The sequence below is a fragment of the Chlorocebus sabaeus genome, chromosome 14, assembly GCF_047675955.1.
Source record: "Chlorocebus sabaeus isolate Y175 chromosome 14, mChlSab1.0.hap1, whole genome shotgun sequence".
Lineage (NCBI taxonomy): Eukaryota > Metazoa > Chordata > Mammalia > Primates > Cercopithecidae > Chlorocebus > Chlorocebus sabaeus.
Genome location: NC_132917.1, coordinates 38,838,164 through 38,854,651, shown reverse-complemented (window position 1 = coordinate 38,854,651; position 16,488 = coordinate 38,838,164). Strand labels below are relative to the sequence as shown.

General features: G+C 45.1%; 1 protein-coding gene across 3 annotated transcripts in view; it reads left to right on the top strand.

Annotated features, from left to right (window-relative positions):
* The first annotated feature begins 2,807 nt into the window (after positions 1–2,807).
* Positions 2,808–16,488, top strand: part of SOS1 (SOS Ras/Rac guanine nucleotide exchange factor 1) — a 146,966-nt gene continuing 133,285 nt past the window's right edge. For 2 of the 3 annotated variants that reach the window (XM_007970873.3, XM_007970871.3), the window contains exon 1: positions 2,808–3,519. In XM_007970873.3, the coding sequence (XP_007969064.2) occupies positions 3,433–3,519 (87 nt within the window). In that variant the 5' untranslated portion in view covers positions 2,808–3,432. Of the gene's footprint in view, positions 3,520–3,556; positions 3,774–16,488 lie in introns of those variants that run through there. The other variant, XM_073022931.1, reaches the window with a different exon arrangement.

The window sequence follows — 16,488 nt, the reverse complement described above, 5'->3', positions numbered from 1 at the left end:
GGGAAGTGGAGGTTGCAGTGAGCCAAGATTCCGCCTGCATTCCAGCCTGGGCGACAAAATGAGACTCGTCTCAAAAAAAAAAAAAAAAAGATTGTTGGGGACAGGAGGGAAACCAACAACCAAAAATAGAGGCCTGATCTGATTTAGTGCTAGCAGGAAATAAAAAGAACATATGGTAGAAATACACAGGTGAGAATTTCTTGGAGTGATTGGAGAAGGCCTCTTGGAAGTGGTGATGTTTATAACCAGCCAAGTGAACAGTTAGGTGTTCTAGGCTGAGAGAAGAACAATGTTCTTTAGGCAGGTTGTTGTTTTCTAGGAATAGACAGAAGGCTACTGTGACTGGAGTGTGGTGAGGCAAGGTTGTGAATGGTGAGAAAACATTGAGAATGTGAGCAGGAGCCAGATGCACACCTTTGTGGGGTACGGTAAGAAGTTTGAAATATATTCTAAGAGCAATGGGAAGCCAAACAATAGTTTGGGGTACAGACTTGATCTTGGTTCATTTGGAACCAATCTCTTCCCCCATATCACAACCCTTTAAATATTTGAAGAGGGCTGGCCGGGCGCGTTAGCTCACACTTGTAATCACAGCACTTTGGGAGACCGAGGCAGCTGGATCACGAGGTCAGGAGTTTGAAACCAGCCTGACCAACACAGTGAAACCTCATCTCTAATAAAAATACAAAAATTACCTGGGCGTGGTGGCAGGCACCTATAATCCCAGCTACTCAGGAGGTTGAGGCAGGAGAATCACCTGAACCTGCCAGGCGAAGGTTGCAGTGAGCTAAGATGGTGCCACTGAACTCCAGCCTGGGCGACAGAGCTAGACTCCATGTCTTCTTATCTGGAGGATTTATGGATGGATTTCTTGTTTGTTTGTTTTATTTTGTTTTTTTGAGACAGAGTCTCGCTCTGTTGCCCAGGCTGGAGTGCAATTGCGCAGTCTCTGCTCACTGCAAGCTCCATCTCCCGGGTTCACACCATTCTCCTGCCTCAGCCTCCCAAGTAGCTAGGACAACAGGTGCCTGCCACCACGCCCGGCCAATTTTTTGTATTTTTAGTAGACACAGGGTTTCACCGTGTTAGCCAGGATGGTCTCGATCTCCTGACCTCGTGATCCACCCACCTCAGCCTCCCAAAGTGCTGGGATTACAGGCGTGAGCCACCGCACCCGGCCTATGGATGGATTTCAAAACATCATTCCACACACTTTGAAATTGGGGAGTTTTTCAAATGTAAATCAAGTATGTATATTTTTATTTTTTAAATAAAACAATAGAGATGGGTCTCACCAGCCTGGTCTCAAACTCCTGAGCTCAAATGGTCCGCCCACCTCGGCCTCCCAAAGTGCTGGGATTACAGGCACGAGCCACTGTGCTGGACCGGGGTGTGTGTGTGTGTGTGTGTGTGTGTGTGTGTGTGTGTATATATTTTTTTTTTAAATTGAGACGGAGTTTTGCTCTTGTCGCCCAGGCTGGAGTGCAGTGGCATGATCTCGGCTCACTGCAACCTCTGCCTCGCGGGTTCAAGCGATTCTCCTGCCTCAGCCTCCCGAGTAGCTGGGATTACAGGCGCCTGCCACCATGCCCGGCTAATTTTTGTATTTTTAGTAGAGACAGGTTTTCACAATGTTGGCCAGGCTGGTCTCGAACTCCTGACCTCAGGTGATCCACTTGCCTCAGCCTCCTAAAGTGCTGGGATTACAGGCATGAGCCACCTCGCCTGGCCGGCCTGTATATTTTTAAAGGAAATAACCTAAGAGATTTTTCCAGATTTTCAAAGAGGTCCTGTAAAGATTAAGAACCACTGAACCTTTCGTTTACGTGATCCTGGTTACTGTTCTCAGGAATAGGAGGACACAATGTCAGCTTTAACCCAGGCTAGTTCCTCTAAACTGCCTTCTTATCGGTGAAATGAAAATAATAGGGTTGCTATGGGGATTAAATGAGATGATACTCAAAAAGTGATAATTAATGATAAATCATAAGGTGTCTGCCACAAAGTGCCCCTATTATAAACAAACAGTGGCCTGGAGGAACAGTTTATAAATACTGCTCCTTTAGCATTCCACTAATATTCACTGAGTGCCTGTTCTGTGTAGAGGCCCTGGTGAAAAAGATCGGCCTTCCAGTATATTATCTAGTCGAAAGAACCTCAAAAGATACAAAACACGATAGACTGAACGCCCTGAGAAGGGCATAAGTGCAGTGCTCTAGGGGCTGTAGAAGAGGTCTCGATATCCACTGGAGGAAAGTGTTTATTGGAGTTCATATCTGGAGTGGGTTTAAAAGATGAACAGAGGGAATCTAAAACATACACACAAAATCAATACTACACGTACACATTTTATTCTTGATTTTGTGGAAAGACCAGTTAGAAACACTGCAATCACTTCTACTACTCAGCAGATACTGAGCAGTAGGTTTCGTGACAGAGCACCTGTATCCTTTGTCCAGTCTGTTTACTATACATTGCGTGCTCTGGGCAGTCCTTATCTTCGTGTTCAGGAACAAAGTACACACACCCCTTTCCGAAACAAAGGGCCCAGGGATTCCGAGAGGGGTGGGAGCCCTCACGGCCAGACCACACAATGGGGAGCCTCTTTACCCTAGTTATCACCCATCCCTGCAGGCTCCACTTTGCCAGGGTTCGACTTCTCGGGTCCTTTCGCCCCTCCCCTGCAGCCCCCAGGAGCGCAGCAACAGCCTGGCCAGGCGCCCTCCCTCTCTCTCTCGAGCTTCCCTCCTCCTTCACCGGGAGCCGGAAAACCCGGAGCGAACCAGCCCAGCCCGGCGGCGCATGCTCAGTAGCGAGCAGGTTCAGTTCGCTAGTAGGAAGCTCCAGCGCTACACCGGCGGCGGCGGCGGCTGCGGCGGCACCTCAGGGCAGCCAGATTCCCCAACAACGACCTCGGGTCCTTCCCCTTCCCCGCGAGACCCCCGCCCCAGCTCCGCCCCGCCCGGGGCTCCTGCGTTTCGGAGTACCAACTGAGCAGAGCGGGCGCCGCGGCCGGAGCGTACCCCCACACGTCCTCCCCCAGCCGCCAGGTCCGCCGCGGGGCCAGGCCGGGCCCGAGAGTGCAGCCCCGGCGGGCGGGCGGGCGGCGGCCGCGGCAGAGGGCAGCCCGGGGCGGCGCCGGCGGGCCGGGGAGGCGCGGGGGGCCTGGCCCCGGGGCGGTGGTGCGGGATGCCGCCGCCTCCGGGCCGCGTTCGTTCTCCACAGTTGGTACCCGTATCGGGTGTGTGGCCGGGCGCGGGCCTCGCCCCCCAACCCCCTCGCCAGGGCTAGCCCGGCTGCGCGGCGCCCGGAGGGGGCCGGGCCGTCCGGTGGGGCCGCGGCCCTGTTCGGTGCTGCGATCTCGCCCTCTCGCAGCTCCCGGGCCCGGCCGCCGCCGCCCCTCTCCCCGCCCAGAGGCGCCCCGGGGGCACCATGCAGGCGCAGCAGCTGCCCTACGAGTTTTTCAGCGAAGAGAACGCGCCCAAGTGGCGGGGACTGCTGGTGCCTGCGCTGAAAAAGGTGAGGAGCACGCGGGACCCCGCTTCCCGGCCGCAGCACCCCAGCGCGGGCGCCGGGCTGGCGCTGGGGAAGGGCTGGGGAGGCGGGGCGCGCGCAGGGCTGTCTTTCTTCCCGGTCTCGCCGCGTCTCCAGAAGGACGGCGCACACGGAGAGGCTCGCCATACGGCTGGCTCTCGGTGTTGACATCCACCGGGTGTGTGGGAAGGCCGCAGGGAGCTGGCGGGAGTTTATCCGAATAATCCAACCCCTGAGAGGTGAATGCTTTGCCCTTTGATTCCAAGACAACAGTTGCAGGAGCCTCAGTTTTCTGCGGAGGTCAAAGCAGGCCACTTTTCCGCCTTCTCCGTCTTAGCGCGGAGCTGCTGTCAGCCTGCCGTTTTAGGTGTCCAGTACGCTCGTTTTAGTGGCTTTTCGAGAATGCCCTGGCCATAGTGCTTGCTCAAAGGAATTGCGAGCTCGCCTGCCAGCAGTAACGTGGCCTGCTCTGCTCGCCATCAGCAATCACTCCTCATTCTCCTGGTTTCCCCCGCTCCTCCGATTAACAGGGGCCGGTGCACATGCTACCAATTTCGGGGTTTTTTTGTTTTGTTTTTGCAGCGTTAGAAACTTGGTGCTGTCATTTGGTTAAGAATTTTTAGCCTTTGTATGTTTAAGTTTGCTACATTGTTACATACCCCGATCTGTGCTTTTAAATGTTTAGTATAATTAGGAAGTGTTGTTACATTCTTAAAGCTTCTAACGCAGCAGTGTGACTACCAGACTATTTTTGTTTCCTTTTCTTCATTTACCTTTTCTGTAAAGATTGCTTTACTCTTCTAATAGTGTTTCTAAATTCCAGTTTCTTGCTGCTTAAAGAATGTTTCATGCTAACTGCTTCTACTAAGAATGGAGATTAATGTTGTACCTTTTATGCTAAACATTAAAAGCTGTCTGATATTTCTCAAAGGCCAGTAACTTTTACTTTCCCTTTTGCCCTGTTCTCCTCCTGTCCCTCTTGCTGTCTTACAGTGGAAACTATTTGGTTTGTCAGGAGTATTTGCTCATATATTTCTGACTTAAGTTACGGACATTTTCCCCTTCAAGTGTCTGACTAGTCTCAAACATCTATGTTTTTTTTTTTTTTTTTTAAAGAAAACCAAAAAGATGCCATGTATCTTACATACTTTACTCCTTAGAAAGCCCATAAGGCTCTCACTCCTTACTTTTGCTTTACTTGCAAGTTTGGCTTCTCAGCTTGTAATGGAAGGGGTGTAGGACGTCTCTGTGATGCTAGAAGCTGGTGTCCGGATAGGGTAAGAGGAGACAGGGAAATTGTTTAAAAATCTGTAAAGGAACTCATAAAGTATTGCCAAATAGGGGCCATTTTGCTTAGAGGCAAAAACAGCTGCTTTCTTAGGGAATCACCAAGCTATCAGCTGAGAATTCTTTGAAGTAGTGGAAAGAATATTGTAGGAGTTGACAGACCTTGTTTTAATTCTGCCACACTGGTGGCCCTTGCTGGAATCTGTCCACAGAAGCATTTTGTTTGGCTGGCACAGTGTGGTTTTATTTTCAAATGTAATTAGTTGCTAATAATTGAAAATGGGAGATATTACATAAAATCTGAATTTTCTGCTTTTCTTGATGAATAGGAAGGTCTTGTCATTTAGGGTCTGTATTCAAGCGAGGCACTAAACTGCTGGAGGTGAGTAAATGGCTGCCTTCTTTAGACAGGTCGTGTATCTCCACCTTACCACAGCCCCCTCTTGTCCTTTTTGCATATTTACATAAACCAGCTTTTGACTTTAAGCTAGAAATATTTTTGCAGTAGAAGTGATAGGAGAAGGTGGAAGTGTACATAATCTAGCTGATATGTAAGGTTCTTCCAATTCTTATTTAAATATCCACTAACAATGATTCTAAACAAGGTTGAAAATACAGTATATTTCATATCTGGATATGTTGTTGGTAGCTCAAAACCTACGTTTTTACCTGCCTGCTGGACATTTCATGTGGATATCTCCATATCTTGATTTCTTCCTTTGATTTATTATTGAATTATTTGTAGATGCATCCAACTTGTGTTCTCTTACTCTTACCTGAGGCTCTTTGGATATTCTAGTCCCTTCATCCTTCTTTGCCTGGTCCAACACTACTCATCCTTCTAGACCCACTCAACCTGAACTCTCAAATCATCAGGGCTGAATTGGATATTACTCTTTTGTTTTCTTTTTGCACCCTATTCTAACTCTGTGAATTTTAAGTTCCTATTTACTTGCCTGTAGCTAGATCGGATGCTCCTTGAGAACAGGCTTGATATCTTACCCTCATTTTATTCCCCATATATACAGTGCTTGACATCTGGTAGGCACTCAATTTGAATAAATAGGTGAGGGGATACACAAACTGAAACTATGACTTCTCTCCTCCACCTGTCATTTCAGTTTTTCTTCTTGATTAATGACTTTATTATTACATTTGACTGGTTTAAAATGTTGGGGTCATCTCTGGCTTCTTTGTATTAGTAGTGCACACTCAGGTAGAGCCTGTATGTTCATTTCCCTTTGGCATGTTCTTCTAGTCTGTTCCCTCCTCCAGCTTCTCTAATTGAGTCTCCTTTCTCAGACTACTGTGATAACTTCTTAATTAAGTTCACTGCCCCCCACCTCACCTTCTGTTTTTCAGATCTCACCAGTTTTAGGACACTTCTGAACATGTCACACTCTGTTCAGAACTGTTGATGTCTTTTGAGTTCGGCCTACGCTGAAGTGCACACTTTTTAGCATGGAATCGACAGCGATTGATATCTGGCTTCATCCTGCTTTTCTGACTGGATTGTCTACCATAATCTTTTGTCTCCTTTTTGCTTTAGCCAGTCTGTACTGCTACTTTTCCTGAATGCGGCTGTAATGTCCCACTGTATCTGTTTCACCGCATCTACGAGTCTAAGTCCTATCTTACCTATTGCACAAATATATCATGCCTACTATAGAACAGGTATTGCCCTTGACACTCAGGTTAAAAAGGTAAATGACAGGGCGGAGCGCAGTGGCTCACGCCTGTAATCCCAGCACTTTGGGATACCAAGGTGGGCAGATCATGAGATCAGGAGTTTGAGACCAGCCTGGCCAACATGGTGAAACCCCGTCTCTACGAAAAAATACAAAAATTGGCTGGGCGTGGTGATGGGCTTTTATAATCCCAGCTACTCGGGAGACTGAGGCAGGAGAATTGCTTGAAATTCAGGAAGGCGGAGGTTGCAGTGAGCCGAGATCGCGCCACTGCACTCCAACCTGGGCAATAAGAGCAAAAATCTGTCTCAAAAAAAGAAAATAAAAAAGGTAAATGACATAATGAGAAAAGACTAAATTAGAACGTGATGGAAAGTGGCAGGGCATGTCTGGAGAGACAACTGGTTTATGGACAGTTTTTATGTATGTTAAGCTAAGGAATTTTAATTTTTTCTTGGGTAATTAGACGCCATTGATAAAGTTTCTTTTGTTTGTTTTTGTTTTGTTTGTTTTGAGACAGAGTCTCACCAGGCTGGGGTGCAGTCATGCGATCTTGGTTTACTGCAACCTCCATCTCCGGGGCCCAAGTGATCTCCCACCTCAGCCTCCTGAGACTACAGACACACTGCCACACCCTGCTAATTTTTGTATTTTTTGTACAGTTGTGGTTTCACCATGTTTTCCAGGCTGGTCTTGAACTCCTGGGTTCCATCCATCTGCCTGCCTCAGCTTCCCAAAGTGCTGGGATTACAGGGTGAGCCCAGCCAATAAGTTTTAAGTAGGGGAGTAACAGCACATTTGAATTTTAGAAAATTCACTTTGGCCATAGAATGGAAAATGGTTTGGAGAAGAATGAGACATGAAGTGAGGAGAAAAGTTAGAAGCCTAGTTTAATAGTCCAGTCAAGAGATAATATACATTTGAATTAAGTGTGCGTTTGAACAAGGATGGAAATATGGATGTGGATTTTATTTGAAAGATGTTTACACAGCAAAATTGACAGGACCTGGTAACTCACTGAGTGATTGGGGGAATGGTAATGGAACAGGAATAGACTTGTTTCTGACTTGATCGTCTTTAGTCAGGATAGAGAATGTAGGAGAAGCTTTTAGGTTGGAGAGAGGAATGGCATAATAAGATGATTTTTGGACTTGTTGACTTAAAAGTCCTTTTGGGTTATTCAAGTGAACTTCTCCGACTGGCTATTTGTTGTTGGTATCTGATGAAGCAGATTTGGAACTTCTAGATGTGTGAGTAAAGCCATAAATATAGATGAAGCCTATGCAAAGACCTATACATGAATGTTCATGGCAGCTCTTTTCAGTCAAAAACTGGAAACCGATGTCCATCAGCAGGTGGATGAATAAGCAAATTGTGATACAGACAAACAGTGGAATACTACTCAGCAACAAAAAGGAACAAACTGGCTGGGTGAGTTGGCTTGTGCCTGTAATCCCAGCACTTTGGGAGGCCAAGGTGGGAGGATTACTTGAGCCCAAGAGTTCCAGGCCAGCCTAGGCAACATACTGAAAACCTGTCTCTACAAAAAACTTAAAAAATTAGCCAAAACATTTAAAAAAATTAGCCAGGTGTGGTGGCATGAGCCAGTAGTCCCAACTGCTTGGGAGGCTGAGGTGGGAGCATTGCTTGGGTCTGAGAGGTCAAGGCTGCAGTGAGGTGTGATTGTGCTCCTGCACTCCAGCCTGGGCAAAAAAATGAGACCCTGTCTCCAAAAAAAAAAAGAGAGAACAAACTTGATACAAATGACAACATGGCTGAATCTCAAAATAATTATACTTAATGAAAGAAGGGAAACGAAAAAAGAGTATATACTGTATGTTCTACTTATAGAACATTCTGGAAGCTGCAAACTAGTGCAGATCAGTGGTTGTTTAGGGAGAGGCTTTTTATGTTCACTTGTCTTGATTGTGCTGATGGTTTCAGGGGTGTATACATATGCTGGAATTTTTCAGATTGTACGTTTTAAATATGTGCAGTTTATTGTATGTCAGTTGTACCTCAATGAAGATATTTTAAAAAGTAAATGAGACCACATGCTGAAAATGATTTGAGTAAGACTGAAAAAGGGCCGGCATAAGAAGTGGGGAAGGGGAGTGGAAAATAGTGTATAGGGAGGTAGTGGAGGAAGAGGAACAATGTAAGGAGACTGAGAAGCAAGGAGTCAGGCAGAAGGAATGAAACACTAGTGTCTGAGAAGTTGAGAGAGGAATGCTTCAAGAAAAGAGTTGTTAGCTGTGTGCAATGGCTCACACCTGTAGATCCTAGCATGTTGGGAGGCCCAGGCAGATGGATCACCTGTGGTCAGGAGTTTGAGACCAGCCTGGCCAACATAGGGAAACCCCTGTCTTTACTAAAAATACAAAAATTAGCCTGACGTGGTGGTGCACTCCTATAATCCCAGCTACTTGGGAGGCTGAGACACAAGAATCCTGGGAGGTGGAGGCTGCAGTGAGCTGATATCACACCATTGTACTCCAGCTTGGGTGATAGAGCGAGACTCTGTTTCAAAAAGAAATGAAAACAAATCAGCTGGGCAAGGTGGCTCATGCCTGTAATCCCAGCACTTTGAGAGGCTGAGGCGGGGGATCACCTGAGGTCAGGAGTTCAACACCAGCCTAACCAACATGGAGAAACCCCTTCTCTACTAAAAATACAAAATTAGCTAGACGTGGGGCACATGCCTGTAATGCCAGCTACTTGGGAGGCTGAGGCAGGATAATTGCTTGAACCCAGGAGGCAGAGGTTGTGGTGAGCCGCGATTGTGCTATTGCACTCCAGCCTGGGCACCAGGAGTGAAACTCCATCTCAGAAAAAAAAAAAGAAAAAGAAAAAGAAAGAAAAACAAAAAACCAAAAAAACTAGTCAGGCTTGGTGGCACACACCTGTGGTCTTGGCTACTCAGGAGGCTGAGGTGGAAGGAATGCCTGAGCCTGGGATGTTGATACTGAGGTGAGCCATGATCGTGCCATTTCACTGCCGTCTGGGTGACAGGGTAAAGCCTTGTCTCAAAAAAAGAAACAAAAAAAAAAAAAAAAAAAAAAAGAAAAGAAAGAGTCATTGATCATATCAGGCTATAGAAAAGTCAGAGGGCCTGAAAAGTGTTAAGTTTGGCAGCTAAGGGGTCATTGGTCACTATGTCAGAGCAGTTTTATTGTAACAGTAGAAGATGGAAGAACATGGAGAAAGTAAGAATAGCAAGGGCTGCTGACCTTTTTGTTCAGATTATTTTTTTCTAGAAGCTTGGAATGGAAGGGAAAAGAGATAGTGCTGAGGCAAAAAAGATATTCAAGATTGGGTAAGACATTTTTGCTTCTTATTTGGAGACGACAAAAACTTGTTAAGAGCCTTTGGGGAAGGAGCTAATAGAGAATGCTGGTGAAGATTCAGGAACACAGAGCAATGGAATTTGCCTTGAACTGTTTGGGAGATACTACTTTAAGCACTTCACCTGTGTTCTCATTTAATTCTCATAGGATACTATTATGGCTTCCTTTTTACAGGAGAGAAAATCAAGGTTTGGAAAGTTAAATTTGCCTGTGTAATTTAGTTACAGAATCTTTATTTTTATTTTTAAAATTATTTATTTATCTGTTTTTGTACCATGAACCCCTCCCCCGACCCTAAAATCTGTATTTTTAAACACCGTGTTGACTGGGCGTGGTAGCTTATGCTGTTAATGCCAACACTTTGGGAGGCCAAGGCAGGAGGATCATTTGAGGCTAGGAGTTTGAGACCAGCCTAGACCACATAGTGAGACCCTGTCTCTACAAGGAAAAAAAAAAACCAGGTATGGTGGTGCATGCCTGTAGTCCCAGCTACTCAGGAGGCTGAAGTGGGAAGATTGCTTGAGCCCAGGAGTTTGAGGCTGCAGTGAGCTATGATTGGGCTACTGCACTCTAGCCTGGGTTACAGAGTGAGACCTTGTCTCTAAATACATTAATTAATAAAACACTATGTAATGCTATCTCTGTGGCAGGGGTGATGACATCTTTTCTTATGAGATAGGAGGGAAAGTGATAAAGATGGGTTTGTAGGTTGGGGAGCAGGGAGTTCATGCTAAATAATCACCTCTATTTTCTTTCCTTCCTTCCTTCCTTCCTTCCTTCCTTCCTTCCTTCCTTCCTTCCTTCCTTCCTTCCTTCTTTTCCTTCTTTCCTCCCTCCCTCCCTCCCTCCCTCCCTCCCTCCCTTCCTTCCTCCCCTCCCTCCCTCCCTCCCTCCCTCCCTTCCCTCTCTCTCTCTCTCTCTCTCTCTTTCTTTCTTTCTTTCTTTCTTTCTTTCTTTCTTTCTTTCTTTCTTTCTTTCTTTCTTTCTTTCTGTCTCTCTCTCTCTCTCTCTCTCTCTCTCGTTTTTGAGACAGAGTCTTGCTCTTGTCTTCTAGGCTGGAGTGCAGTGGTGCGATCTCAGCTCGCTGCAGCCTCCGCTTCCTGGGATCCAGCAACTCTGCCTCAGCCTCCCCAGTAGCTGGGATTACAGGTGCACTCTGCCACATGTGGCTAATCTTTTGTATTTTAGTAGAGATGGGGTTTCACCATGTTGCCCAGGCTGGTCTTGAACTCCTGAGCTCAGACAGTCTGCCCGCCTCGGCCTACCAAAGTCCTGGGATTACAGGCATGAGCCACTGGCGCCTGGCCAAATCACCTCCATTTTCATGATGAAATGAAAGGCAAAAATGTTTTTACAGAGTGAAGAAAGGGAAAGTAGTAAGGAATTTTGAAGGAATAGTGAAGTTTGAGAATTGCTGCTGTGGAGTGTAGAGGAGCCAACCAGTACCTTAGAAAGGAATTGCAAGACAGGTGCGGTGGCTCATGCCTGCAATTCCAGCACTTTGGGAGCCTGAGGTGAGAGGATCCCTTGAAACCACGAGTTCAAGACCAGCCTGGGCAACATGGTGAGAAAAAGCCAGCCATGGTGGTACGCACCTGTAGTCCCAGCCACTCGGGAGACTGAGGTGGGAGGATCCCTTGAGCTCAGGAGGCTGATGCTGTAGTGACCCATGGGAAAGAAAGAAAGAGCGAGAGAGAGAGCGTGAGTGAGCGAGAGAGGAATTGCTGAGCAGCGTTGAGTGTGGAGACCATAAACTTGGAGTAGGGTTGATCTGGTGGTTGTGAGATTCTCCTCCGGCAGCACTTACGTGTTCAGGTAAACAGGGAGAGAAGATAGTTGGTTGCAGGTAGCTGCAGTAGAAATTAAGAAGATAGGGGGATATTTCAAATGATAGAGAGGAAGTAAGGGTATATAAGAGAAATAATGGACTGGAAGAAAAATTAGGGCTGCATGGATTCAAAATCTTCATGAGTTAGAAGAGAAGGGTAGTGGGAGTAGATAGGGGATTATGATTAGAGATGATGATAATTGTTATGTTTTGGAGTTTTAAGATTCCAGAGATAGAGGCTGAGGAGGGCAGATCACCTGAGCTCAGGAGTTTGAGACCAGCCTGGCCAACATGGCGAAACCTCGCTTCTACCAAAAATACAAAAATTATCTGGATGTGGTGGCACTTGCTACTCGGGAGGCTGAGGTAGGAGAATCGCTTGAAACTTGGAGGCGGAGGTTGCAGTGAGCTAAGGTCGGGCCACTGTACTCCAGCCTGGGCAACAAGAGCAAAACTCCGTCTCAAAAAGAAAAAAAAAAGGATTCCAGAGATGCAGCAGATGAGACAATTAGGAGCTCTAAAGTTGATGTATTGGGTTGCATGTGGGAATGATGATGAAGTCCACAGAGATTATGGAATGTACTGTAGCAGAGAGGGAGACTATATTCTAGCAGTGGGAGGAAGGTCCAGAAGTAACAGCAGTAAGGATGTTTTAATCAAATAATAGTAAAAGTGACAACTACTTTTCACCTCCTCTGATGTAGTATTTATTACAGCCGTAGACAAAATAGGAAGAAACTTTGTACTTCATTTTAGAAGTTTGCCTTATGATAAAGTTTTTACCCTAACATTTTGTCATGAAGATTTTTCAGTACACAGAAAAGTCGAAAGAATTGTACAGTAAACACCCTTATACCCATTGCCCAGATTTTATAATTAACATTTTATTATAATTTTATTATGTTTGCTCTATGGCATGCCTATCCATCCCTTCATCCATGAATCCATCTTATTATTATTATTATTGTTTTTTGAGATGGAGTCTTGCTCTGTGGCCCAGGCTGGAGTGCAGTGGCACAATCTCAGCTCACGGCAACCTCCACCTCCTGGGTTCAAGCGATTCTCCTGCTTCAGCCGCCCGATTAGCTGGGATTACAGGCCTGTGCCTCCACACCCGGATAATTTTTGTATTTTTATTAGAGACAGGGTTTCGCCATATTGGCCAGGCTGGTCTCAATCTCCTGACCTCAGGTGATCCACCTGCCTTGCCCTCCCCATTTTGGTATTTTTAATAGAGTTGGGGTTTCTCCATGTTGGCCAGGCTGGTCTCAAATTCCTGACCTCAAGTGATCTACCTGCCTCACCCTCCCAAAGTGCTGGGGTTACAGGCGTGAGCCACTGTGCCTGGCCAGAAGTTTTTAATACTGATGGAGTCAAATATATGTTTTTTTCTTTTAAGGTTATTGCTCTCTTATGTCTAAGAACCCTTTGCCGATATTTTCCTAATGTTGTCTTTTAAAAGCTTTATACTTTTAGCTTTCATAGACTCTGTGGTCCATTTCAAGTTAATTGTTGTGTTATGATACAAGGTAGGAATTGAGATCCATTTATTTTCAATGCTGATATCTAGTTATTTCAGAACTATCTGTTGAAGAGACCCTCTTCTTTTTTTTTTTATTGCCCCTTGCAGAGCAGGGCTATGCCATAGACGGTATGCCTAGAGTAGTGGCCTGTTGAAGAGATTTTCTTTTTTCTGTTGGATTGTGTTGATATTTTTATGAAAATTACATGATTCATGTGTGTATGTGTATATGCAGTCAGTCCTCTGCATCTGTGCATTCAAACAACTGTGGATCAAAAGTATCTGGGGGAGCAGGATGGGGGGAAATTGCATCTGTACTAAATTTGTCAGGTATTTTTGGTCATTACTCCTTAAACAATACAGTACAACTCCTTACATAGTATTAATTATTATTAGTAATCTGGAGAGGATTTAAGGTATATGGGAGGATGTGCACAGGTTGTATGCAAATGCTACACCACTTTCTGTAAGATTAGAACTTGAGCATCTGCACATTTTGGTATCTGAGGGAGGTCCTGGAACCAATCCCCCGTGGATACTGAGGGACGACTACACACACACACACACACACACACACACACAAAACTGTATCTGTATCTCTCTGTCAGTTGATTTCTAGGCTCTCCATTCTCCATTTATCTAATTGTTGATTTCTCTACTTATAGTAAGTTTTGGTGTTAGGTAGTGTAATACTCCAATTTTATTCTTGCAAAAATTATGTTTTAGTGTTTCTAGATCTTTTTAAATGTTAATCTTTCATTCCTGTGATAATAAGTCATGGCAGATAGTATTTTATTGAGTTCCTGCTGTTTGCCAGTATCCTAGGCAATATTGGTCACATGCTTATCTCTGTTCTACCCATTGACTTTTGAAGGTGGTAATGTCCCAGTTATACAGCTGACGAAATGAATTTTATGAGGACAAACTGCATAAGATCTTATGACTAGTAAGGAGTAGAATCAGGATTTGAACCTAAGTCAGAATAGCTTCAAAAACAACTCTTTATATTCCACTGTGTTGCCTTTTTTGAGTAGGAAGTGTAATGCAGTACGGTGGTGTTCTAATTGTCCTGAACCTTAGATTTTTAAGGAATAAGTGTCTCAGGAGAGAGGGAGGCTGAATGGACAGGGCTTTGAAACCCCTTACTTTAAGCCGAGGAGCTCAGTCCTTTTATATTTTGGAGCTTTGCATAGGATTTCATTTGGGAAAAAAAAGGTTCTGTTGCATTAAAAAAGGTAGAATTTTAAAAGACACTGGTTAATGGAAAGGTAGCACAGACCATAAAGGAACTGGCTGAGGATTAACGGTCTTTGGGTGGCAGTGAGAAGCTAGGAGACTGTCCTTGTATGCTTATGTTTGTATGCTTATGATGGAAGTGACATATAATTTATTTTATTTCATTTTATTGTTTTATTTTTTTGAGACAGGTTCTTGCTCTGTCACTCAGGCTGGAGTGCAGTAGTGCAATCATGGCTTACTGCAGCCCCGACTTCCTGGGGTCCAGCAATCCTCCCACCTTAGCCTTCTGAGTAGTTGGGACAACAGACATGTGCCACGACACCCAGCTAATTTTTGTATTTTTGGTAGAGACGGGGTTTCACCGTGTTGCCTAGGCTGGTCTCGAACTCCTGAGCTCAAGCAGTTCACCTGCCTCAGCCTCCCAGTGTGCTGGGATTACATATGTGAGCCACTGCACCCGGCCCATATAATTTTTTTTTTTTTTTTTTAAAGACACCAGGTCTTACTCCGTCACCAAGGCTGGGGTGCAGTGGTATAATCATAGCTCACTGTAACCTTGAACTCCTAGGCTCGAGCAATTTTTGCACCTCAGCCTCCCAGGTAGCTAGGACTACAGGTGTGCACTACCACTCCTGGCTAATTTTTAAAAAATTTTTTTGTAGAGACAGGGTCTCACTATATTACTCAGGCTGGTTTCACACTCCTGGCCTAAAGTGATCTTCCTGCCTTGGCCTCCCAAAGTACTGGGATTACAGGAGTGAGCCACTGTTCCTGGCCAGAAGTGACTTTTAAAGTGGAAGTGGGACCATAAATGGGTGAATGAATGAATGAATCAGTGAATGGAAGTGGGAGTTAGCTAGTTAAGGTTTAGGAGGAAATAAATTCCAAGGATTTGTGGTAGCTTGGAGGCCAAGAGGAACTCAGCATTTTTGGAGTTCTGAGTAGCTGAAGTCTGGAGTGTGGGGCCAGATCTTGTGAATCAAATAATTGCATTTTATCTTGTCAGCAGTGGGGAGCAACTGCAGGGTTTTAAGCAGGGAGCTGACACACATGAATTTTGAAGGACTGCTGTAGACTGTATGGAGCACGGATTAAATGGGAACTGAACTGTAGGCAGGAAAGCCAGTTAGGAGATTTTGCAGTAGTTCATGGAAGGGATGACAGGTGGCTTTAACTAGAGCAATAGCTGTGGGTATAGAGAAAAGTGGACAAATTAATTAGAGAGATTTAGAGATAGATTGGTGATTGAATTGAGCAGGGCAGCGAGGGGAGTCAAAGAGGATTCCTAGGTTTCTGACTGAGGTGTTTAAGTGGGGATGGTGATGAAAGGGGGAATATTGGGAGAAGATCACGTTTGGAGGGAAATTAAGGAACCATCAGTATTCTAGAGATTAGAGGGCTGGGAGAGAATTGTGATAGGAGGGATTTACTCTTTGGCGGATATCCAAGCGTGGAAGGCCTGTTTGATGGACTGTCCTTGATAATCACAGGCAGGTATAGCCTGAAGGCTTTGAGGATAGCTCTGAAGTACATTTCAAACACCATCTCCTCCACAAAGCCTTTCTACTACAACTCCGTCCCCTAAGTAGAGTGAATGTCTTCATACTCTTAGTACCTACACCTTAATTTTGAAATACTCATGTTTAGTATATTTTGTTTTAGCAAATAGGGAAGCAAATACTGTATTTTAGAAATAGTTCATGTAAAATGGCTAGTTTTTTTTTTTTTTCTTTTCTTTTCTTTTTCTTTTTTTTTTTTAAGTGTGATGCTTCAAGGGGAGCCTTTGTCATTGTATTAGTCCAGGACCTCTTAGAAGCAGATGCCAAGATGGGATTAAGCACATAAGGAATTTGTTGGGTGAAATGCTTGTGAGGGGGAAAAAGGAAGGAGACAGGGAGAGTTGTCAGACTGATGTCAGTCTGACTCCAAGTTAAAAGAGAGGTAAGGAAGGAAGGAACTTTGGGTGAAAGTGTCTTAGACTGTAGTGCAATATTAAGGAAAGTTTGCAAGGCCTTAGGAAGTGTTTGAGTGAAAGTTGCCTAT